Raw genomic sequence first — 24,139 nt, forward strand, 5'->3', positions numbered from 1 at the left:
TGAAAATAGTCCTTGTCTTGATCTGGGTGGTGGTAACATAGATTTTTGCAGATGAATGGAATCAAGTGTACATTTATGATGACTGAACTTTACTGTTAATAAGTTTTACATTATCTTTTTTTAGTCCATGGGGTTGCACATGAGAAACAAAGAAAAAACTTGCATTTCTGGTTCCGTTTTATGACCACCTGGGAGCTCCTTACCCATCAAATCATTGTTGCATCAGATTCCTGATTTAAAGGGGAAAAAAATCTGCTAAGAAACTAGAAAAAGAATGATAACTTCTTGGTTGTACAGAAATGAAGTCTGAGTTTCATTAAGGAGCCTGCAACCTAATTATGAACTCTTAGTTTCCTAGTTTCTGAGGGTATAAGCAAAACTGATGGCTAGCAGCAGAAGCCAGAAAAGTGTGAGGTAGGAGATGTTGATTTGTTTCAAGTACGATTTGTTAAAAAGACTGTACTCCTATTGAATTGCCCTGGTGCCTTTGTCAAAAGTCAATTGACACTCTACATGTCTGTCCTTGGCTGGAATCTCTATTAGTTCCATTGATCTCTTTCTCTCTTCTGCCAGCACCATGCTGCTTGATCTTATAGGAAGGGTTGAGATCAGTCATGTAAGTCTTCCAACTTTGTTCTTGTCTTTCCAGTATATAAAATAACCAGACAAAACAAATTTGAGGAAAAAAGTTACAAGTGTAGAAAATAGGGAAAAAAACCCAATACATATATAATAGGAGGTCCTGAAAAGGAAAACTAAAGCAAGAGAATAGTACAGAGTCAGGTACAAATTCAAGAAAAATGTCCTGAAATTAGAAAAAAAAATTTTTTTTTTAGTGTTTTAAAACTATATATTCCGAGTCAAATTGTGAACCCAAGAAAACTGATCACAATGACCAAGACCAATATGTAGGAGTAAAGTTAATAAACTTATAAGAAACAGAGATATACACTAGGCATCCAGACAAAAAAACAAATCACAAGGGAAAGAAAATCAGATTGTCAGACTTGTTGAGAGCAAGGTTTTATACGAGAAGAAAGTCAAATGACATAGGTTAAGATACCCTTAATCCTAATCTCTAAAATAAAATTGTTTTCCAATTCATCTTCCAGATATGTTTTACACAGTTCATTCATTCATTCAACAACGTTTTTATCATTGAAAGAAATCTGCTGTATACACATCTGTAGTTTTTAGATTTTTTAATTAACAGCATCTATGTTTTCATGCTTATCATCTAGTTTTCATAATCATTGTAACAATTGTCATTATCGCCTCCCCGCGGCGGGAAAAGATAGAGTGGAGGTTTGGGCACCCCTGTAGATGGCTGCTTGCAAGGACCGGCTGGAGCCTGGCTCCCGGAACGCGCGAGCCACGGAACCGGCGGACGCGGGGACGCCAGCAGCGGCCGGACCCGGAAGTAGGGGATGCCGGTGGAGCGGGAGCTGGAGCGGGGCCGCCGCGGGGCAGCGGGTGAGCCGCGGGCGCCGAGCCGGGCGGCCCAGGGGTGGGGGGAGCCGGCCTTTCTCGCGCGCGTTTCCCGAATGCTGGCCGGGCACCGGGGGCCGCCGCAGCCCGAAGAAGTCCGGCTCTCGGCGCTCTCGCCGCCTCCCTCCTGCTGGGGGCGGACCCCTTCCCCGGGCCTGGGGCGGTGGCGGTGGGCCGGCGTCTGGCCCGTAACTGCGGTCGCCCGCAGTGCCTTGAGCTGGGGGCTGCTTTCCGCGCCTGGGTCGCAGGGAGTCTCAGGTGGGGAAACGGGTCGGGGCGAGCGTCCGGCCCGGGGTCAGGGCCAGTACCACCTGCAGCCCCTGGGGTCCGGGCCCAGTGTCGAGCGGGTCCTGCTGTGGTTCTCGTGAGTTTTGGTGCAGATGAAGGAGGCTGCGTTTGCGAACAAAGTAGCTGGAATCCGTGTGCAGTAGTTTCTCCCAGAGGTGGGGAGGCAGTTGGTGGCCCTGCCTTGCCTCTTACCGCCCAGCTTTTGGGACCTGGACGTGAGAAGTCAACCCGAGTTGGCCTGATGGCCAGTGAGCCCTTGGGTCCCTAGAGCACTAGCAGAGGTCAGCTGACACTAATCTGAATTGTTCTAAACCTCAGTTACTCAAGAGTTTTTAAAAAGTACGTTGCTGACCTTGAACAACTAGTTGTTGGCAAGATTATGTAGAGCAGCGTTTGTAAACTGTTGCGTGCCTACAGAAGAGTTGCTGAAGAATGGCTGCTCCTTTCCTGCCTCCGTAGATATTTGGTAGAGTTCTAAGGTGGGACATCCTCGGGCTCTGACTGCTCTTCAGACCGCTGCTCGGCCTCCACTCCCAAGCTGAAAAATGCACTTGCTCCCAAGACACGGACATGAAAGGATTGTATCTACAAATAGTGCCCCCTGAAGGACACATACCACAGATGGTATTGCTGGTGAGAGTTAGCAAGGTAACAACAGGCTAACCTGCCAGGGCCTTTCACTTTCAGCCCTGCTGATCACAGCCTCAGTGTGGGGTGTTTGCTGCCAGCACCCCCTTAGCGCTTGCTAATCCACCCTTGTGAAAAATGAAGACAAATTTAAGGCCCAGAGTTTCAGTAGCAACAGATGGAACTGGATATACCAAGTGTATTATCGCAGAGAACCTACTTCTAGCCATTGATTACAGGCTTTCAGTTGCCAGAGTGATAATATTTCCCTTTTCTATATATTAAAGCTTTTTAAGGAAGTAAAAACTGCAGTGAAGAATAATGTTGGTAAGGCAAAAATGTTAAGCTGGTATATAAATGCAGTTCGCAAACTGTTGCTTTTAGCTTTTGTTCTCATTGACTTCCATCCTGAAATTGGAGATGTGCCTTCATGGCAAACTAGGGCAGCCCCAGGATTATCACAGAAAATAATCACAGTTAAGACTTCAGAATTCTTTTAGGAGGTGGAACCTGGTGTGGTAAAAAAAAAAATGTACCTGGCCAGAAGTAAGGAAGCATGAGTTTCAGTCCCCACTCAGACTTCTTGGGTTACTGCTGGAAAAGCCTTTCCTCTGTGCCTTAGTTTGTTCTTCCTTGAGGTGTTTGTATCAGGTCATCACCAACATCCCTTTACCAGGATTCTGTGATTTCATATCCTTAAAGGAAATGATATTTTTTTCCTAATAAAACAGTGATACTGAGAGCATTACAGGACTCGTGCAGAACTCCAGTAGAAACTGTTGAACTGGAACGTGCATTTCCTTAAAGCCAGAGTTACTAAAGACCTCTTCCAAATATAGAAAAGTGGCTGCATGTCTGCCAGGTGGACAGGTGATCCAAAATTGGCCGACACGGGCATGCCTTTGCACATGCTGTCCGGTCATGTCCCTGTTCCTGGGTAAGTGAGGTGAGATGCTCAGGCAAAACATTTCTCTCGAAAGGGATTGTTAGAGAAGAATCTGCTCATTATTTACTGAAAAAGTGTTTAGGATCCTTGGCTAGGAAGGAGAGTAGTGGAGGTAAAAACTTCTAGGGACTTCAACGCCATAGAAAAAAAGGACATTGAGAAGGAGTGTTTACAGTTCTCTTACAGATTTAAAGTCAGTTTTTAAACCTTAGAAATCTCAAAGAGTGTTTCTGTTGTTCACTTTGCAGGTAAAATTACTCTTTCATATGTCTGGTCATTCATTTGACCAGTATTGGCGCATTGTCTACTACTGACCATTAGAGTACACAGAACAAAACCCCTGTTCTCCTGGAGCTTACTTGCGGTCTAGGAACTGCAGGACAGAAGGCCAGACCAGCAGGCCGACTCTCAGGTACAGCAGTGAGTGCTGTGGGGAAGGCAAGCAGGGCGGCTCCTGCCGGCAGCGTGTGCACAGGGCCGTACAGGCCAAAGGCAGAGTCCAGAGACAGGCTTGGTTCAAGTCCTGCTGCTGGAGCTCGCGTCTCCCTGACCCTGCAGTTCCCCTGCAGGGCAGCGCAGTGGCTGTGTCCCCACCCGCGGTCACTGGTATGTCATCACTACACTGTAATTGCAGGCCACTCCTGTGACACAAGTGAGTAAACCCGAGGACATGTTTCAGGATAAAACCCTTTTCCACGCTTGAAAGGGATGGAGACGTGAAAGCCCTTGCAGAACGGGCTCCCTTTACTGCCAGGTTCCCCTTCTGGCCTCTGGCTTCTCTGGATGGGAGAGGAGGAGTCCATGGGTCTCCCTGAAGCCTCTGTTTCGGGCCTCTGACTTTCCCCAGAATGGAGAGCAGAGGCTGGATAAGAACAGCCATGTTGCTCATTCATTCATTCAGCAAACATTTAGTGAGTGAGCCCTGGGTGCCACAGATAGACAGTGAACTAGTCACCAACCACGGCCATGATGCAGGCGTGGTTTTCAGGGGGAGAAGGGGATCAGGGCAAGCAGGACAACAGGGACATGCAGGGAGGGAGGGGGTGGCCTTTGGGGGACGGTGTGGGGGCGCCCAGCAGGGCTGGGCTGCAGGTGAGCTCCTCTGCTCTGTGCTGCAGCTCCAGGCGGTCTAGGCTCTTTCTCTGGGATGGCTGTGCATTTAACAGGAACATCCAATTACTTACTTTGAGGGAAACTACAAATTGTTTTGTTCAGGGCAGCTGTGCTCATAAGGATCACTGACTGCATGTGGCCGCACAGGTCTTGCAACAAGGGGCAGGGCTGACAGCCCCACGCACACTTCAGGCCACTTTCTCTGGACACAGTGGAAAATTAACAGAAGCCACTCCAGGGAAGGTGGTTTTGTTGGCATCCTTTCTGAATGATGCCCTTTCCAGCCCTTCTTTATTTTTCTGGCTTTATTTTATTTTACCTTTGTTTTAAAATCCTTTATCTTAGTTCTTTTTGACCTGTCACTTTTTGTCCACAGCCCTAAATGTAGAAGTTGCAAAAGTAAATGTGTGCACAGGACTCCCCAGCTCCTACCAGGTCCTCACCCCACCTCCGCCCCCAGGTGACCACTTTGAGCTCTTCTTAGACGAGCTTGTGCGCATGCACAAGTCCACACTTGGCTGTGCTCTGTGTACGCCATTGGACACCCAACTTTCTTCACATTATTTCTTTCTGAAATCTGACCCATATTAGTATTTACTAGGCAGATGCTTTCCTGTCTAACTGCCACATGGTGGTCGTTGTACAGATGCACTGTCTGTTTAACCAGTTCCCTATTAATAGACATTAGATTGTTTCTGTTCTCTGATCACAAATGATAGTGCAGAGAATTCCCCAGTGGAGTGTGTCTCATCACTGTCCTGTCTCTCTGGGCCTTGGTGTCCACAGGGACAATCTTGGCAGTGCCCACGCTCACTTCAGTGGCCTCCTCTCCCCCCGTGACCTCACCCTCCACCCCCTCTCAGGCCCCACACTGCTGCTTGAGCCTGTCAAGCAAAGCATCTTGCCCTCTGACCTTTGCTCTCTGACCCCTGCTCCCCACTCTAGTGCCTGCGGTTCTTAGACCTCACCTGAGCATGCCCTCCGTGGACCCACACCTAAGCTTCGCCTCTTGTCCCATCTTGACCCTGGCCCCTCTCCTCCCTGCTACATGCCCCTGACAGATCCCATCCCTGAATCCAGCCCCGTCCCCTGCCTGCTGTAGACCTGCCCTCAGCAGCACCTGCTGAGATCCTCACTGAGAGAAGAGTATCCCTCCCTCCTCCTCTGTGCACATACATCCGAGAGCCGCCCTTGGCCCACCATTACCTCTCGCCCCCCTCACCCACCGGAGCCATCATCAGCAATTCCCTCCCCTGTCTCCGGCAGCCTCCCTCTGCCCTCTCCACTGGATCAGTCCTATCCACTTAGACACATGCTGGTGGATCTTCCACCTTAAAAAAAAATACGAAGGCCCACCTTCTCTTTTCCCAGGCTCTTTTGAGCTCACGCACTGGGGCTTTTACCCTCATCACTCACTGCATCAAACAGCTCCCATCAAGGTCACAGGGGACCATCAGATTTCTGGGCCCTGTGGTCAGGTCTCAGCTGTTCCCTTGCTGGCCTGCTGGCATCCCCCTGAAGCGCCTTTGCCCTTGGCTTTCAGGACCCCACCTCTCCTGACTCACGTCATCTTCCCGGCCCCAGCCTGGGCTCCTTTTCCACCCCACAGGCTCCCACGTGGGGCCACCTCCACGGCCCACCTGGCTTGCTAATGGGCAGGTCACATTTCATACACATGGAATGTGGCTCCTGTGCCCCCACCCTGAACTGCTTCTGCCATCTCAACAGACAGGAACCCCATGTGTTAGCTCCTGAGCCCAAAGCCCTGGAGTCACCCTAACTTGCGTCGCTTTCTGCTCTCTCAGTCCTTCCAGCCATGCCTTCAGAACCTGCCCAGCCTCCAGCCTTGTCCCTTCTGGAGGGCAGCCAGAGGAGCCCCTTTAACACTTAAAGGCAGTCATGTCATCCCACAACTGCACCGCCTCCCAGCCCCCTCAGAGCAAACCCACACTCCATGCCCGAGGCTGTGTTCTACAACCTCTCCCCCCACCTCCTCCTGGCTGTCCCCTGACCCTGCCCTGGCGCTTCTGCCTGGACTCTTCCCCCTGACACCGCATAGCTCACTCCTGCTAGTCCACCCCTGCTCTGCTCTGCTTTGCCCCATGTCCCATGGCAACACTTACCAAGTGTGTAGTAGCTGCTCACTGAGTACCTGTGGGGTAACTCAGTTCATTCTGGGGGTGGGCTTGCTGGAGATATGTGCCCGTAGTTTTGAGAGATGTCAAATTGCTCCACCTAGAGGTTCTCCACCTAGAGGTTGTTCCCCCTGAGCTCCCACCACCTGCATCTGGGTTTGCCTGTGGCGAGCACCTCACCCATGGGTGCTCAGATGCGGTCTTTGCAGGTAAGGTAAGCACAAGCTCATTTTACCTCTAATTTGCTTTGATGAATGTTGGACGAATCATATCGCAAAAGGCTAACTTCCTCATTATATGAACAATTCCTAAAAATAAGAAAACAGCAGTCCAGTTGGGGTAAAAGGTGTAAAAAATATGAATAGATGGTTCACAGAAAAGGAAACCAAATGCTTTTAAACATGGAGAGGTTTAAAGCACTTCTGAACTTTGAGGCATTTCAGCATTTTTCTCTTACTGAAGTTCATGTTTTCTTATAGTATTTTTCTGGTTTCATCTTTTTTTTAAATCTGTTGAATCTAGGAACTTCTAGTTCTATGAGTAATTTATTTTTCTTTCCAGAAAATTGCCTAGTTGTCTCATACAAGTCTTTTTTTAATACAGTGTAATTTATCATCGTCAGTGCCATATTTATAATGATCAGAAAGATAGAAAGGGTTCATGTGTTTCTCTTACTCAGCAAGCAGGTATTAAATGTCCTGTGTCAGGCATGGAACCAGCTGTGCTCCAACATCCAGCCACTCACCTGCTGCCGGGGAGATGAGGCAGTAACCAAGTGGTGTGATGTGCAGTCCGTTATAATGGACCAGGCCAGTGCGTGTTGGAAGAGCTCTTTAAGGAAGAGTTAGCCCTCGAGCTGGGCCTTTAGATGGTTGAGCTGTGTTCTCTAGTCCTGGCGGAACATTCCAAGCAAAGAGCTTGAGAACATGTCTTTTCTTTAGACACCAGTTTAATTGACTAGAGGCTGACTGCAAAGTTAGAGACAGGATGGGGCAGGCAGGAAGTAGATTGGAGCCCATTGGGAAGGGCTTCTAGAGCTCTGCTGGGGACTGGGCCCCCGGGCCAAAGAGTTCCAGCCCTGGCTGTGGGTCAGAAGAACCTGGGTGTCTTCATTTTGTAAAATGACCTGGGGATTCCTGGTGCTCAGCCAAGGTGGCCGTGCCACTCTGGGCCCTAGGGAGGAAGTGAACTGCTGCACGGGGGGAGGGCCTGTCAGTCCAGGTGCAAAGGCCCCAAAGTCTTTATAGCATGGATTTGGGGACAAAAGTGACCAGTGGTCATAGGGCCACCTCAGCTTCTCAAGTGAAGCCAAGTTCCCAAGGCCATCTCTGAGCCCGGGTTCCATTGCCACGGGCTGTCGTTTGTCAGATGCCTCACCCTAACTTTTTGCTTCCCTTGGGTTTGTTTTCTTGTTTTTGAGAGAGTTTCCCTGCTGGTGGTATAGGTTCCTTTGGCGGCAATGCTATTTTCTGTGGGTCATCTTCTCCGTAGGGGTCAGCGCGGACGGCAGTGGTGGGCCGCAGAAGGACGGTCCCTGAACTCCTTCACTGCCGTTTCCCTGAGACTGGAGCGTGAAGGGCCAGCGGCCTGACGGCCTTAAGACAAGATGAAGACCGTGCTCATGGTTGCAGAAAAGCCATCTTTGGCCCAGTCCATTGCCAAAATCCTCTCTCGAGGTAGGGAAGACGAACCCCAGCGTTCTCTGTGGCCTTGGTCTGTAGGTGCGGTTCATTCCACTTTACACATTGTTTATTTCTCTTTCCTAAGTGTGACTTCAGCCCTCTGGAGTTGATTGGGTTCAGGACAGCGGGCTGGGTGTTGGTCACTGTGGGTGCACATGAGCCAGGGCTCGTGTACAGGCATGGTTCACAGCCTAGCAGTGGGCAGGCACCGACAGGTGAGAGCACCGTGCCTGACAGCATTGTCGGCCACAAACAGCCGAAACCGGCCCAGGGACTTACACAGAACAATTCTCTGGAAGGAAGAATATGCAGCCAGAACCCCACTCCACTCTGAGTCTGACAATGCCATGCTGTGGGCATCGTCGCCACAGGACCCTCGCTACTGCCTTCAACCCCTGACCGCTGCAGCCCCAGCCACATGCCCCCTGTCACTCGAGAGTAGCCATTAGGCCAAGCCTTGGCCAGAGCCCTCCAAGGCATTAGGACACTGGGAAAGGGGATGTGTGCCCCTGACCCCAGCTCTGGCCACTGGGCTGAGGGTTCCTGTTTCCCCTCCACCTCTGAATCCCCTCCAAATAGGAAGGTGTTTCTATGCTGAGCACCCAGGAATGGCAAACGTCCCCCTTCACCTTCACGTGGTGTGGTGGCTGAGGGGGGAGGAGACCAAAGTGTGGTGGGGTACAGTCTCTCTAGAGGGCAGGGAGACCCAGCCGGCGGCCAGTCCTCAGAGGCTGGGAGAGTTTGGCTGAGGAGCTATCAGTGGGAAGTGGGGATTTGATGCTGAGGAGGTCCCTGGGGACTTGGAGGAACGTTTGAAGGAAGTGGAACAGAAATGCAGAGAAAGAGCCACAGAGCGCCTGCCCACAAGCATGTTAGGGGGCCCCTCCGGGAGGCAGCAGCAGGGCCTAGGACCTGGGGCCTGCATGGCAGCTGCCGCTCCCTGGAACAGCCCTAACTACCCTTCTCTGCAGGGAGCATGTCCTCACATAAAGGGCTGAACGGAACGTGCTCGGTGCACGAGTACTCTGGGACCTTCGCCGGCCAGCCGGTCCGCTTCAAGATGACGTCCGTCTGTGGTCATGTTATGACCCTGGATTTCCTGGGTGAGCCCCCTGCCCTGCTGCCCACTCTTTACCCCACCAAGGAAGGCCCATATGATGCTACCTAGTCAGAGCCAGGGGAGGGCGCCAGGCAGAGACATTCACACAGAAGCCATGCGTCCTGAGGCTAGCATATCATGGGGAGGTGACCCAGGGTCCATGGGTGAGGTGCCTAGAACCAGGCTCTGGAGCTCAGTGCCCGGGGGTCCCCATCCCAGAGGCACCCCTTGATGCTGCACGCCTGTGCACCTTCCTGTGCAGACTGGAGCCGTGGTGCCCACCCATGTACGTGTTCCATGGGGGCTGCCGCTCCTGCTGTGTGTGACTGTTGTCCAGGTCACGTGGCAGCCGTTGTGAATGTCCGGGTGTCAGTATTGTTATCTGTCACCGTGGAAGGAGTGGCATTAGTGACCCACTGGGGCTAGGTGCGGGGCCATGTGGTTGACGAGAGGTGACCTGGCCTCTGACCCATGCTGCTCTGGTCGATGGGCCGGGACTTGGGTAATAGAAACTCCGAGTTTCTACTCCTCATATGTGAAATGGGTCGTACAATGTGCCGTCTACCTCCCAGGATTGTCTGAGGACTCGGTGAGATGGTGCGGGTACTGCGTGTGGCTTAGGGCTGGGCGCAGAGCAGTCTCAGTACTACTCACTGCTCAGTGACAACAGTGACATCGATTTGGTGTGTGGCTGAGCATTCAGACCCTGAGCTGTACTACCAGCCAGCAGGTGGGGAGCTGGCATTGAACTAGGCCCCACTGACCCCCTCTCGCAGCTGCACAGAATGGAGCCTGAGAGGAAGCTAGAGGGCTGAGCGTGTGAGCCGAGCCCTGAGTAGGAAAGCAGGTGGATGCACCAGACTCGAGGCCTTCAGAGACTGATTCTCCGCAGGGTCAACTGAGTGCATGTCGTGCCGGGTCAGGTGTTAGGTGGGGGCGAGGGTTACAGAGGTCCAGCTGCGTGAGAGGACGAAGAATGAGAATGAGTGGTGTGGTTTGGTGCTCTGGCAAAGTGAGTCAGCCCAGGAGTGTGCTTCCAGCGGCAGGGGATGCCCTGGAAGTGGGCCCGAGCAGCAGCCTGCCTGGTGGTAGCTCCCGTGGGCGGCCAAGCTGTGGCGTCAGCTCCGCAGCCCCAGGGAAGGAAGGCCTGCTCTGCCTCCACTGCTGGGGTTGCCCCGGGCACTTGGTCCCTAAGCCTCCCTCTCCCTGTTGGTGACACATGACCGCCAGCATCCTGGGGTAATCACAGAAGCCGAGGCCCCGTGGGCCGTGAAGTGTGATTCACATGTCCCTGCACCCATGGTTTGTAGGCAAGTACAACAAGTGGGACAAGGTGGACCCGGCGGAGCTGTTCAGCCAGGCCCCGACAGAGAAGAAGGAAGCTAACCCCAAGCTGAACATGGTGAAGTTCCTGCAGGTACGCGGGCCGGGCTGGGGCGCGGCCGCACGGAGGCCTCCCCCTGGCTCCCCGTGCTGTAGGCGGCCGGCCGCGGAGTCCCGCACTCTTGGACAGGGAGGCCTTTGGCCAGAGCCCCGCCCACTTTGCAGCCGTCTCTGTGAGCGCCCCCTGCTGGCCCACATCTCACTTTCAGGCCTGCTGGGCACCTGTCACTGAGCTCTGGCGAGCAGGAATTCTGCTTTTAAAACTTTGGTGGTGGTTGTCCCTTTTCTAATTTTAAAACAAATGCATAAACATTATGAAAAATATAAAGTATTTATAAAAAGTTATTTATAATCATACCACCCATGACAACCATTGTTACATTTAGGGTAATTGCATTTCAGCCCCTTTTCTCTGCGTTTTGGGGATTAAGCTTATTATTGCATTTACAGCTTTTTTTTTGTCCAAACAACAGCAGTTCTAAACTACATTCTTTTCCGACTGGCTAAGCCAGCCTTACTGCAGCTGGCATGTCTGCTCAGCCTGGCCCTGCTCTGGGCTCCCATCTACCCCCCACGCTGGGTGGGAGCACCGTGGGTGGGCCCCGTGGGGCCAGGGCAGGTGCGAGTCACCACGTGCTGTGTGGCAGGTGGAGGGCAAAGGCTGTGACTACATCGTGCTGTGGCTGGACTGTGACAAGGAAGGGGAGAACATCTGTTTCGAGGTGAGGGGGGAACCTGAGAGCCTTCCTGCCACATGTCCCACCTGCTGCTCGTGGCCACTACATTACTGTGGCTTAAGTGGGGAATCTCCACACTGGCTTAAAATTGCCCTTTTTCCTCTTTTATTTTGGAACTTCTGTAGACGCGTTAAAATGCATGGACTCTGCTGAGGGTGGTGGAGTGGTACTCCACCTGTGGCGGGCACCTTATGTGAGCAAACGTAGAAAGGGTGGAATTTTTGAGTGTCCAAATTGGCTGTCTTGAGAGGGGTGGTTTTCAGCATCCAGGCCAGCTGGCACATTTCAGGGCCTCTGAGTGAGGCCGGTGGACCCCTCCCACTCCCTTCCTCCTCCCTCCACACCTTATTCTTTTCACCTCCTGCCTTCACGCCTCCCCTCCTGCCCAAGACGTCTCCCCCATCTTGCCTCTGCCCTCTACGTGGGGAAGCAGCTGACGGCACCCTGGTGCGGGTCATGACTGCATGTGTCCCCTGGTGCCCGGTACAGGTGGCCCTCCTGCCTCTGCATCCCCATCTCTCACCGGCCTGGGGCAGGTGACCCTCAGGGCTCAGGAAATCTTCCTCAGGGACCTTTGCCTCTGGGGGTGGAGAATGCTGGCAGCTCACGGGGCTTTCTCCCTTCAGAAACGAAGCTACCTTCCCTGTAAAGAAGCTGCATGGCCAGGCTCCAGCGTGACCCCCCTCCCGCTGCACGGCCTCCTTAGTGAGTCTGGCTATAGGACCCCCCAGCCTCGCGCAGTGGCCTCGCCCCTGGCCTCCCCGCACCTGCCCGCTGCCCTTTCCTCCTTGTCCTTTCCCCATCTCCGTCTTTTCCAGCTCGTAGTAGTTCCACCTGCCCCTCCCAGCATTCCCTCTTCTCAAAGGCAGGGAACTAGGTCGAATGGTGTGGATTTTGTGACTGAGTTCCCATGGCTTCCTGGTTTGGGGGGACGAACACACACGATGAGAGAGAGGGCACAGCTTGCAGGGTGGTGGTACGAAGAGCATGTTTGAACAAGTTTGTCGATGGAAGGAAAAGAAGCCGCACACAGTGGGAGTATTATAGGAAGACTGAGACTTCTGGAGGGGAGGGAGATGGAAGGGGTCTGGCAGGGGTGGAGTGAGGCTGTCCTGGAGGGGAACCAGGCCTCACAGGGGGCGTGTGGGGCAGGAGGCAGGGGCCTCAGGTGGGTACACAAGCCGGCCACCTCCCCCAGGTCCTGGATGCCGTGCTGCCCTTCATGAACCCAGCCCATGGCAATGAGAAGACAGTGTTCCGGGCCAGGTTCAGCTCCATCACGGACACGGACATCTGTGCCGCCATGGCCCGCCTGGGTGAGCCCGACCACAACGAGGCGCTCTCCGTGGATGCCCGGCAGGAGCTGGACCTGCGCATCGGCTGTGCCTTCACCAGGTGTGGCTCTCCCTCTGGCCAGAGCCCCTGTCCTTGCTGTTCCCCATCTGTGGCCCCTGGGCCTAATGGGCAAGGTGATTGTTGGCTTTTAAAAGCGCTGAAGAGTTAGGTCTATTTAGCTGAATTAGACCACAGCGGCCACCACTTGATAAGCAGGGTGTTTATCCACTCTGTGGAGAAGCGTGGGAGGGAATGGAATGGGATAAAGGGGCTTCCTGGCCCCAGGATGTTGGAATCTGTGCCCTCCTCTCTGGCATTCTCATGTGCACAGGATTCCTCCTCTCCACCCACATGCCCTCTCCCTGGCCCCGCAAGCCAAGCATGTCTCCTTACCCTGTGATACCTAGCTGCCCTAGGCTAACTCCCTGCACCTACCAGCTAGCCCCATTCTGGGTGCATGCAGGCGGTTAATGATGGTGTGGAGTGAATGTGTGACCAAAATATCTTTCTCTCATCCATCCCCCCACACGGCTCCTTGTAGGTTTCAGACCAAATACTTCCAGGGGAAATACGGCAATCTAGACAGCTCCCTCATCTCCTTTGGGCCCTGTCAAACCCCTACACTGGGATTCTGTGTGGAGAGACATGACAAAATCCAGTCCTTCAAACCAGAGACCTACTGGGTTCTGCAGGCCAAGGTTTGCTGTCCCTTCCCTGTTCATGGGTCCTCTCAGGTTTGCGGTGTGGATTCTGAGGGCCTCCCGTTATCACTGTCCTGTGGGCCCTCAAGGCCAAGTGCACACTTGGAGGCAGCTGTGCCAGAGGGGGAGGCCAGAGAGTGGTCTGTGGGGTACCCAGGGAAAGGACCCCGGCCCTCACAGGGAGGTTGGACAAGGCCAGGCCTGGATGCGGTGGATCTGGGTGAGTGGGAAGGAGCCCGGCTTTGGCAGTGGGAGTGAGGCCCCCCGGGGCTGTTAGCTGCCATGGTCAGGTCTGAGGAGTGGGCCGAGAGACTCCTTTCACACCGTTCCTATCCCTAGAATCCCACCTCCGTCTTGTAAGATTTAAGACAAAACAGCTGTTCATGGCCCTAGGTGGGCCATGCCTAGTGCTTGCTAGATGTTAGGGGCTGGGAAGGGCCGTGTGAGAGGTTCCTTAAGGACCTCCTTAAGGACACGTCGGCCTCAGCCTCGGGCGCTCCTCAGGAGAGCATCTCAGGAGGCCAGGGCTCAGAGCCTTGGCGTGGGGAGGGGCTGGGTCTCAGCCGGTGCCTGTGCGCACCCACATGCCTGAGCAGGCATGGCCGTGAGACCTCCGCGCTGGGGCTCTTCTGCTCCCAGAGGAGAACCAGCCTCCCCTGCCCCGCCTCCGTGCCCTGGCAGTGAGCTCACTTGTACATCCTCTCTCCTGGGTTCTCCTTTTATCCTTCCTCCTGCAGGTTAATGCCGATAAAGACCGATCTCTCCTTTTGGACTGGGACCGAGTGCGCGTGTTTGACCGGGAGATCGCACAGATGTTTTTAAACATGACAAAGACGGAGAAGGAAGCCCAGGTGGGCCTGCTGCCGCCCATCCCTCACGTTGGCTGGGAGGGATAGGCTTTAGAAGCCTCTGGCTGGAGGGATAGCTCATGTCCTAGGGACACATCTTTCTCTGTGTTTCTGAATCACGGGCGTCTTTTGAAGAAAAGACTGCTTACTCACGCATGTACTCCTACTAAGATATTTCTGTGTGCTGCAGAACTTCTCCGTCCTGGGCGCTGTCCACACCTGTGACCTGCCCGGCCCCTTCCATGAGACCCTGTGGTCATTGTCTCCTTTGGCAGGACTGCATTTCACATAAATGTCCTTTTTCTGTGATACCTAAAGCTGACGACTCTAGAGGGACCTACGTGCACATCAGTGAACCTGTCCAAGGTCGCACAGCTGGCACGGGGCAGGCCTGGGGTCCCAACCTCGGGCAGCTTTCATGACCTTTATGGTGCTGTATTTCTTACTCGGGGTTTTTGCCTGTGGGGGTTACGCTGCTTGGCCCTGAAGAAGAGGGTGATGCCACCTGACACGGGGCAGGCTGCCTGGGGCAGGGGCAGGACTGCATAGCTGAGTTGTTTGGATTGGTTTTGCCCAGGTAAAACAGTCCTCTCTTCTGACAATTGTTCAGCCCTGGGGTTGAAAGTGGTAGCTCACTAGTTTTCATTTAAAGTACATGGCATTTATAAAACTTTTAATATAGTTGCTGACATTGAAAAATTCAGAGATTTCACCTAAAAGAAAAAATCCTGATTCCCAGCTTCTCTTGGCAAATTGGAAGATGGGCCGTACAGGCAGGCCCCGACGTGAGCATGTACTCTGTGACCTGCCTCAAACCCGCTGCCGTCCCATGGCCTGGCTGACACTGGCTCCCGTAGGGTTTTTAATTTGCAGCCCCTTCTCCTGACTCTTCCCCATTCCTCCAGGCTTTCTTTAGAAAACTCTCTAGAAAAGAATTTTCATCCTTTTTCCCTTCCTGGGCCTGAGTAAATATTCATTCAAGTCTTGCAACTGCTGCAAAGAGAGAATTTGAGAAGCAGGGAAACCAAATGAATGAAACAGGCCTTTGCTTACAATTGTGATTCTGTTGTGGCATCTCCACCTCCACCAAAATCACAGAGTGTTCTGCCTTCTAGGTAGAGGCTACCAGCAAGAAAGAGAAGGCCAAGCAGAGGCCCCTGGCCCTAAACACTGTGGAGATGCTGCGTGTGGCCAGCTCTTCTCTGGGTATGTAGGGGCATTTCTCTAAATTCCCCAGAAGACTCTCTGGGGTGGGCGTGCACCAGTCCCATTCAGCCCGGTGCAGCGCCCAGGGGTGCAGCGCCCAGGGGTGCAGCACTCTCCCTCTGTGCTGCTCACCTGGCATTGCACCACCCACTCCATGCTCACCTGGGCCAGCACCTGCCTCTGTGCAGTGTCACCTGAGGCTTGGAGGAATCTGACCCTCCTACAGATTTCATTTCTCTTGGATTCCATTTCATAGGGTTGTTAGTTGATACTCAATAGCTCCTTTGAATTTCTGGGTGGAGACTGCAGACCATTTCATGTTACTAAATGTCCGAGCAGCTGCTGCCAGGCTCGGCTCACGTGTCTCTGGCTTAGTGGTCCCCTCAGAGGCACTACACTGTGGAGTTCCCACTCCAGACCCACAGTGTGGTCTGCACCCCATCTTGGCCACTTCCTTCCTTGTTCTGGAGCCTCTGTGTCCTCATGACAGAATAGGGCACCTGTCACAGCCATCTCTCTGGGTTGTCGTAAGGATTAAGGGTTGAGACAGCTCAGCCTGACAGCAGCACTGGTAGTGATCACCACTACCCCACAGGCCACAGCCTGACGCCAGCGTCCCAGAGCAGCTTCCCTGGCAAGGAGAGGGGCCGCATTTGGGCTTGGCGCTCAAGGCCCCAATCCTGCTGGGGCAGGTGTGACCAGTGTGATGTGGCCTGTCTGAACCTCGTTTCCACAGTAGCAAGAAGGGCTGGGCTGGAAAGTTGGTGGTCTCTCGACGGCTGTCAGCCTGGTGGCGTTGGTGGCCTGTCTGCAGCCTCAGCAAACTTCGGCGGTGTCTTCTCAGAGCAGCACTGCCCCAGACCCTCAGAGGGCAGCAGTGCCTCTGAGGACCTGCCAGCTGAGCGCCAGCCTCTGCTGGTCTGGGAGAAGCAGGACAAGCCCCCCCTCAGTGGCCCTGGAGTGCTGTGAGGACAGAAAAGCCTGGGGGGCTCAGCATGGAGGGCATGTGCCCAGTCTGCTGTCGCAGAGGGGCAGCAGCAGGCCCTGAGGCCCAGGGAGAGGCAGGCACTCTGCAGGCTGCTTTCAGTCAACACGGCCCCCAGAACAGTGAGGAGGGTGCTGTGGGGTGTGCTTGTCCTGGGTGCCCCCTCGTAGGCTCGGGACCGCAGCCTTGGGTAAGACTGATGGGCACAGGCCCCAGGCAGCAGCTCCCTGCTCCAGGCCATGCCTGCTCAGAGCCGCCCCTACCCTTCAGGCGGCCCTGGCCACCTTCGGGGGAGCCTGGGTGCTCAGGCCCATGGGCAGGCACCAGGCCATCCCTGGTGTTCAGGGCCGGCTGAGCCACCTGTCTCTTGCAGGCATGGGGCCGCAGCACGCCATGCAGACCGCTGAGCGGCTCTACACGCAGGGCTACATCAGCTACCCAAGGACTGAGACCACCCACTACCCTGAGAACTTTGACCTCAAGGGTCCCCTGCGGCAGCAGGCCAACCACCCCTACTGGGCCGACACGGTGAGCAGAGCTGGGCCCTGCCCCCCACCAACGTCTCTGAGGCGTCAGGACCCAGCCCAGGACTGTGGCCAAACTAAGGGCTGGCGGCTGCTTCCTCTTGACAGGAGGGCAGCTGTGCCCAGACTCACACACTGCTTTGTCTTCTCTTCCTTAGGTGAAGCAGTTGTTATCGGAAGGTATCAACCGTCCACGCAAAGGCCATGATGCTGGCGACCATCCCCCCATCACCCCCATGAGGTCTGCCACAGAGGCCGAATTAGGTATTGGGTGCTTCCCCAGTATTTTTGTGTTCCCCCCCTTCCCTCTGTCTCCCTGTCTCCCTCTCACAAACACATACTGGGGGGGGAAGGGTTAAGAAGCAACAGCCACATGGCACGTTTGAGTCGTGTCAGGCCCTGTTGGCAATGTGGGGGCTCCCTACTGCCCCACCTGCCCCTGGCTGCGGCAGAGGCAGTGACCTGAACGTAGTGATCCATCGTCATAGGACAGGACAGGAGTGACGTGGTGGCACAGGCATGGATGTGATGGTGATGGTGTGCCCCGTGCAGGGTGCAGGTGGCTCCTGGGAGGAGAGCAGAGGAGGCCAGGGAGGGGCAGGAGGGTGAGACAGGTGGGCAAGGATGGAACAGGGTGGGGCTGTGACCGAGCAGCGGGGCCCAGGCACGGGCCACCTCCTGCCTCCCATCTGACCGAGGTGGTGCTGGCAGCCAGTGTGCCAGGAGAGCCAGAGGGAGGGAGGACCGTGCGGGTGAGGCGGGACCACTGTGCACAACCCTCATTTGAAGGGATGGCGGCATGTCACTAGATGGGGACAGGCCAAGCCAGGTGCTTCAAGAGCAGTTCCCCCTGGAAGCCCGGGTGGGAGGTGGGGCCCTGCCATGAAGGAAGCGCCCAGGCCCGAGGGCCCCTTGCCTCCCACTCCTCTGCATTGCCCCTCCCTCCTCGGAGCAGGCGGCGCAGCGTCCTTGCCAAGGGCCAGGGCCCTGCTGTGTGGGCGAGTGTGGGGCAAGGGCATCCTTAGAGCCGGAGCCCCTGTTGCAGGGAGCGAGGCGTGGCGGCTCTACGAGTACATCACCAGACACTTCATCGCCACGGTCAGCCACGACTGCAGGTACCTCCAGAGCACCATTTCCTTCAGCATCGGGCCCGAGCACTTCACCTGCACGGGGAAAAGCGTCATCTCCCCAGGTGACGCCGCAGCTGCCACCTCACCCCTCCCTCACGGCCACGGACAGGCGGAGTGGAGACCAGGCCCTGAGCAGCTGCACCCTGTGTCTCCAGGCTTCACAGAGATCATGCCCTGGCAGAGCGTGCCCCTGGAGGAGAGCCTGCCCACCTGCCAGCGAGGCGACTCCTTTGCCGTGGGTGAGATGAAGATGCTGGAGAAGCAGACGAGCCCGCCCGACTACCTGACAGAGGCCGAGCTCATCACGCTCATGGAGAAGCACGGCATCGGTAGGCGCGGCTGCGGGCCCTGTGCACTAACCCCCACAGGCCTGAGCGTTGGCCCCGGATGCCGACGATCCACTTACAGGAAAACCCAAAAGTCAGATCAAAGTCCTGATCCACACAGCCAGCCCAGGCCTGTCCCAGAATTGGGTGACAAGGAAACCACATTCTTGCGGGTACTGTTTCCCAGTGAGGGGATGGAGATGCCCGCCCCGTGGCCAGGAAACTCCCGCACAGGAACGAGCTTACCCAGTGAGAATAGGCAGCCCCGGGCACCATGCTGGCTTGGGAGTACAGCCACTGATGTACGCTCCTCGCTGGCTGAGGGTCCGGCCTGCGTCCCAGGCCTCGTCTGTGACCTGTGCCCTTACCCTCCTGGGGCCTACCTCCCTGCGGGGCCTTCTCCCCAGGCAGTCCCCTCACTCTGGTGAGCACTGCCCATTCCCCAGTGTGCTGGCCCTGCTGACAGGCTCTGCAGGGCCCAGGCCGATGACTGTCAGGGAGCATCCCACCTGAGTCAGGTCCTGGTGACAGTGCTGAGCCTGCTTTGGCCAGGGGCCTGGGTCCTTGCGGTGGGTCCTGCCCTGGCAGCCCTCAGATGCGGGCACAGTGAGGTGTGGGCCCTGCTCCCCCAGCGTCCTCTGTCCCTTCCCACTGATGGGACGCCCACGGCTTCTGGTGGCCACACACTAGACAGCAGCCCAGACTTCATGACCAGAACAAGTCCATGACCGTGATGAGGGTCCTCATGACCTTCTGAACAAGACAGTGGCCAAGGGCAGCCTTGTTGACCAGGGGTCCCAGGGCTGTGTAAGAGGCCCTGGCGAGGCCACCACAGGGGGCGAGAACACAGCAGGTGCAGCTGGGAGCTCAGGGCCGTCCGCACAGGGTTCAGATCCCGACCTGTCCTTTCCCTGTGCAGGTGGGACCTTGGCCAAGTCCTTAGCCTCTGAGCACCAGCTGAGGAGGCTCCTCAGCAGGGGGAGCAACACAGACAGAGTCTGGCGGTGCTAGGTGATCCTGACACCCCCAGAAGAGGAGCCTCCCAGGATTGGGAGCCAGCACGGGGGCAAGACCAGGCAGGCTTGGGAGGGGACGACCAGACAGTGAGCATGTGACTCTTCCTTGTTAGGGGTTTTGGACCCTGGTTCTGGAATAGGTGGGTGCCTCAGGATCAAGGCAGGAGAGGCCCAGGCGGCCACATTTACCAGACAGGAGGGGCAGGTAGAATGAGCTCTGTGATGCTGGCAGAGTTTCTTCACTTCTCGGAGCCTCTGTCCTTGTCTGTGGAGCCGTAAGCACCCAGTGCTGGGAAGGCCAGAGGGTGGGCGCACACGTGGTGCGATGCCCTGTACTGCACTGGCCGGGAGCAGGGAGGGGGGCTGGAACCACGGCCCCGTGACGAGTGGGCATCCCAGCGGCACCACAGTCCTCAGGGCAGTGTCAGGAGCTGGAGGAACACGTAGCCGTGCTGTGCGTTTCAGGGACGGACGCCAGCATCCCTGTGCATATCAATAACATCTGCCAGCGCAACTACGTTGTCGTGGAGAGCGGCCGCCGGCTCAGGCCCACCAACCTCGGCATTGTCCTGGTGCACGGCTACTACAGGATCGGTGAGGGGCGGGGGCCCTGCCTGTCAGCTCAGAGCCTTCCCCAAAGGGCCGTGGCCCTGCAGGAAGTCCCCAGTTCCCACTGCGAGGGCACTGCACCAGCCACCTGCGTGCCCTGCCCCGGCAGGCATGGGCAGGACCCAGAAGGGAGGCAGGGGGCTCTTCTCAGCAGCTCAGCGCCAGGCTAGGCCTGGGCCTTGCTGTGGTGCTGTCTGCTCTGGCCCCGAGAGGCCCCGAGGGGCATGTGGGGGTTGGCAGAGCACAGACCCGGCCTCAGGACGGCCAGGAGCAGGGGAGTGACGCAGCCCTAGAGGCAGGATGGCCCTGGCCACTCCACACAGGATCCCCTGGGGGATCAGCAAAGGTCTGGGGGTGTAGGAGCCCCTGCTGCCGTGTGCCCCCAGCCTGAGCCATTGGTGGCAGCCATGGTCCCTCAGGAGCACACTCAGCCCAGCGTCCCCCGCTCCCCTCAGATGCAGAGCTGGTGCTCCCCACCATCCGCAGTGCAGTGGAGAAGCAGCTAAACCTGATCGCCCAGGGCAAGGCCGACTATAGGCAGGTGCTGGGCCACACCCTGGACATCTTCAAGAGGAAGTTCCACTACTTCGTCGACTCCATCGCTGGTGAGGTCCACCTCACCCTGTCTCTCCACTGGAGGGCCCTGGGTTAGGGTTGCCACCGCTTGGGGAGCCGAGGGTCCCCATGGGAGTCCAGCCCCCGCATCTGGTCTCTCCGCTCTGTGGGGGGAATAGGCCAGTGATGGCTCGTTGCAGGGCCTCTGTTCAGATTAAAGAGCAGGTGTGGTGACACCACACATGGGCCCCTCGGCGCATCTGCCAATGAGGCTGCAGCCATGCCATTCCCACTAGTGACATAGAAACCCCACCTCCCTTGGGGACAGAGACATACTCCCTCACCTTGCCCACTTGGATGGCCACCCGCTTCAGCCCACCCATCCGTGAGAGCACTGGGCTGCTGGGCCAGGAGGACTGACTCCTGCACTGCTTGCTTTCAGGCATGGATGAGCTGATGGAGGTGTCCTTTTCACCCCTGGCAGCCACAGGCAAGCCCCTCTCCCGCTGCGGGAAGTGCCACCGGTTCATGAAGTATATCCAGGTAGGCAGGGACTGGAGGGCTGTGACTGCCCCTTCGGGCCAGCATTGCCCTTGAACACAGACTCAGGCAAGTCCTGTCGCCTCTCTTGGCCTCTGCTTTATCTTCAGTCACATGGGAATAATACTCTTTGTCCTGGTTGCCACACAAAAGAGTGAACAAGAAGCCTGACGCAGTCTTGCCAGCAAACACCCAGTTTCCCCGTGGCCCCAGGAACATGAAAACTGTAGGCCACTTAAACGTGTTGTCCACTTTTTCCTGACAACACATTACCTGCCATCATGGTTGTTAATATACATGCAGGAATTTTAGAACTGCCCTTCATGCCTGGAGCATGGGACTCATGGTGAGGGATCTTTGCCTGAGAGGTCCTTGCCTGGCAGTGCATTGCGTGTTACGTATTACTGGTCACATGTTACATAGACTGTGTCACGCATCACCTACTATGCATTACTTATATATGTATGTACAGTAGTGCCCCCTTATCCACGGCTTCGCTTCTCGTGTCAGTTACCCACAGACAACCTCAGTCCCAGAGCAGATGCTCCTCCTTCTGACACATGGTCAGAAGGTCAGTGGTAGCCTGACGCCATGTCAGAGCGCCTGTGTCACTCCCCTCACGTTGTCTTCTGTCATCTCACACTCTCACAGGAAGGAAGAGGGCAAGTGCAGTGTGATAAGGTATCTTGAGAGAAAGACCACGTGCATGGGACTTTTATTACAGTTCATTATAACTGTTCTGTTTTTTAGTTACTGTTCATGTCTTACCATGCCTAGTTTATAAGCTAAGCTCTAACGTAGGCGTGCATGCCCAGGAGAAAACTGGGGGGTTCAGCACTACTGCGGTTTCATCCCTGGGGGTCTTGGAACATATGCCCTGTGGATGGGGAAACTGCTATATTATGTGTGCTCCTATGCATACAGTTACATATTGCATACATATTAGTTTATGCATTTTATTACACATTACATGTTATATGTCATGTATTCCACAGTACTTTTGCATATTATACATTATTATACATGATGTATTGTGTGTATTTGTACATATGTATCATATAACACACGTCGTGCATTACACGTGGCCTATCACGTATCGCTACCACGTATCCCACGCTGCTTCCCCTGCTGAGAATGAGGCTGGGGGCCAGCAGCGGCCGGCTCTGGCAGCCCCACGCCTCCTCTCCGGTGCTGCTCCAGGCCAAGCCGAGCCGCCTGCACTGCTCCCACTGTGATGAGACCTACACCCTCCCCCAGAACGGCACCATCAAGCTCTACAAGGAGCTCCGGTGCCCGTTGGATGACTTCGAGCTGGTCCTGTGGTCCTCAGGCTCTCGGGGCAAGAGTTACCCGCTGTGCCCCTATTGCTCCAACCACCCGCCCTTCCGAGACATGAAGAAAGGTGAGTGCCACGTGCCCGGGCTCCCTCCCGAGACAGGCTGCCATCCCTGCCAGCCCCCCCTCACAACATGCTGGCCTCCAGGGTCCCTCCCTGGCTCTTCTGTGCTCGCTGGTGCTGGGATGGGACACGCAGGCGCGACTAGGCACTGCTCACCTGCCAGCCGGCCACCCTCTGTCCAGGTCATAGTTCGGTGGGCAGCTGTGGGCAGCTCACTTGGGATCTGGGCAGTGGGGTGCAGTGCCCCCTCCAGGTCCAGGGGAAGTGAGAGGATGCAGGGGAGCCCCCCTAGCCAGCCTCCACCACTGCCCTTTGTCCTCCTAGTTGTCACTGGAGAGAGGCGAGCGTGCCCAGGCGGGGATGAGAACACCAGACTCGGAGTCTGAGGGGGGATCGGGGCCCAGTGGGCTGCCTCCTCAGCAAGCCACACAGCCCCTGGGGTGTCATCACCCCAAAATACATACAGGAAGGAGGGACAGCAAGCATGAGGCACCCACCCATGTTCACCAGGAGGTCTGGGGAGCCCTCAGGAGGTCTCAGCCCACCCCTCCTGACTCAGGTCTTCCCTGTGGGACTGGCATGTCTGAGTCTGGGCTGCCAGGGTTGCTGAGGCCCAGCCCTGCCTTCCAGCCACTTCCAGAGCAGCCAGTGGCCCCATGTGCCAAGTGGTAATGAGTTGCGAAGGGAGCATGGACAGCTGGAGGCCACCAGGAGGGCCTTCCGGAAATGATGTCAGCCTGGAGGAAGGGGGCCTCCAAGCTGGAAGTTTTAGATAAGCAGAGCATAGGACCAGCAGCAAAGAAGGCTGAGAGGAGCTCTTCGGCTGGGATGAGGGGCCCTGGGGTGTGAGGCACTCAGTGAGGCCCGGGGCGGGCTGGGAGCAGGTGTGCATCACGGGCTGCCCTCTCCCCGCCAGGCATGGGCTGCAATGAGTGCACACACCCCACCTGCCAGCACTCGCTAGGCATGCTGGGCATTGGCCAATGCGTGGAGTGCGAGAACGGGGTGCTGGTGCTGGACCCCACCTCCGGCCCCAAGTGGAAGGTGGCCTGCAACAAGTGCAACGTGGTGGCTCACTGCTTTGAGAACGCTCACCGCGTGCGGGTGTCTGCGGACACATGCAGTGCCTGCGAGGCCGCCCTGCTCGGCGTGGACTTCAACAAGACCAAGTCCCCACTCCCGGGCGACCAGACACAGTATACAGGCTGCGTCTTCTGCGACCCTGTCTTCCAGGAGCTGGTAGAGCTGAAGCATGCGGCCTCCTGCCACCCCATGCACCGCTGTGGGCCAGGGGGGAGGCAGGGCCGAGGGCGGGGCCGGGGCCGGCGGCCTGCAGGAAAACCTGGTGCCAGGCGGCCGAAGGACAAGATGTCAGCCCTGGCTGCCTACTTTGTATGACAGGGCTCCAAACAGTTGTCCTTTGGACCACAGAAATGATTAAACCCATTTTGTCTTCTCTAGAACAAA

General features: G+C 55.9%; 1 protein-coding gene across 6 annotated transcripts; it reads left to right on the forward strand.

The window, feature by feature from the left end:
• Positions 1-1,321: 1,321 nt before the first annotated feature.
• TOP3B (DNA topoisomerase III beta) lies at positions 1,322-24,139 on the forward strand. 6 transcript variants are annotated; one of them, XM_073222381.1, is made up of 20 exons: positions 1,360-1,473; positions 2,236-2,424; positions 3,598-3,761; positions 8,089-8,318; positions 9,251-9,382; positions 10,689-10,795; positions 11,409-11,483; positions 12,697-12,893; positions 13,375-13,531; positions 14,272-14,385; positions 15,498-15,588; positions 16,947-17,101; positions 17,256-17,361; positions 18,143-18,289; positions 18,383-18,556; positions 20,035-20,163; positions 20,634-20,783; positions 21,176-21,276; positions 22,474-22,675; positions 23,589-24,139. In XM_073222381.1, exons 4-20 carry the CDS (start codon positions 8,204-8,206, stop codon positions 24,068-24,070), a joined length of 2,634 nt encoding a protein of 877 aa, XP_073078482.1. In that variant the 5' UTR covers positions 1,360-1,473; positions 2,236-2,424; positions 3,598-3,761; positions 8,089-8,203; the 3' UTR covers positions 24,071-24,139. The 6 variants fall into 6 exon arrangements, with proteins under 6 accessions (XP_073078481.1, XP_073078484.1, XP_073078485.1 ...); XM_073222382.1 differs by lacking the exon at positions 3,598-3,761; XM_073222380.1 differs by lacking the exons at positions 2,236-2,424; positions 3,598-3,761 and having other exon boundaries at positions 1,322-1,473.

This window comes from Manis javanica, chromosome 15 (genome assembly GCF_040802235.1).
Source record: "Manis javanica isolate MJ-LG chromosome 15, MJ_LKY, whole genome shotgun sequence".
In the NCBI taxonomy this organism is placed as follows: domain Eukaryota; kingdom Metazoa; phylum Chordata; class Mammalia; order Pholidota; family Manidae; genus Manis; species Manis javanica.

What these genes read in the sequence shown, in the direction of transcription:
- TOP3B (XM_073222380.1), top strand. Translation starts at nt 8,204, where the DNA reads ATGAAGACCGTGCTCATGGTTGCAGAAAAGCCATCTTTGGCCCAGTCC. An exon ending in GGGAGAACATCTGTTTCGAG is followed by an intron (nt 11,484 to 12,696) that starts GTGAGGGGGGAA and finishes CACCTCCCCCAG; the next exon opens with GTCCTGGATGCCGTGCTGCC. An exon ending in TGCCACAGAGGCCGAATTAG is followed by an intron (nt 17,362 to 18,142) that starts GTATTGGGTGCT and finishes CCCCTGTTGCAG; the next exon opens with GGAGCGAGGCGTGGCGGCTC.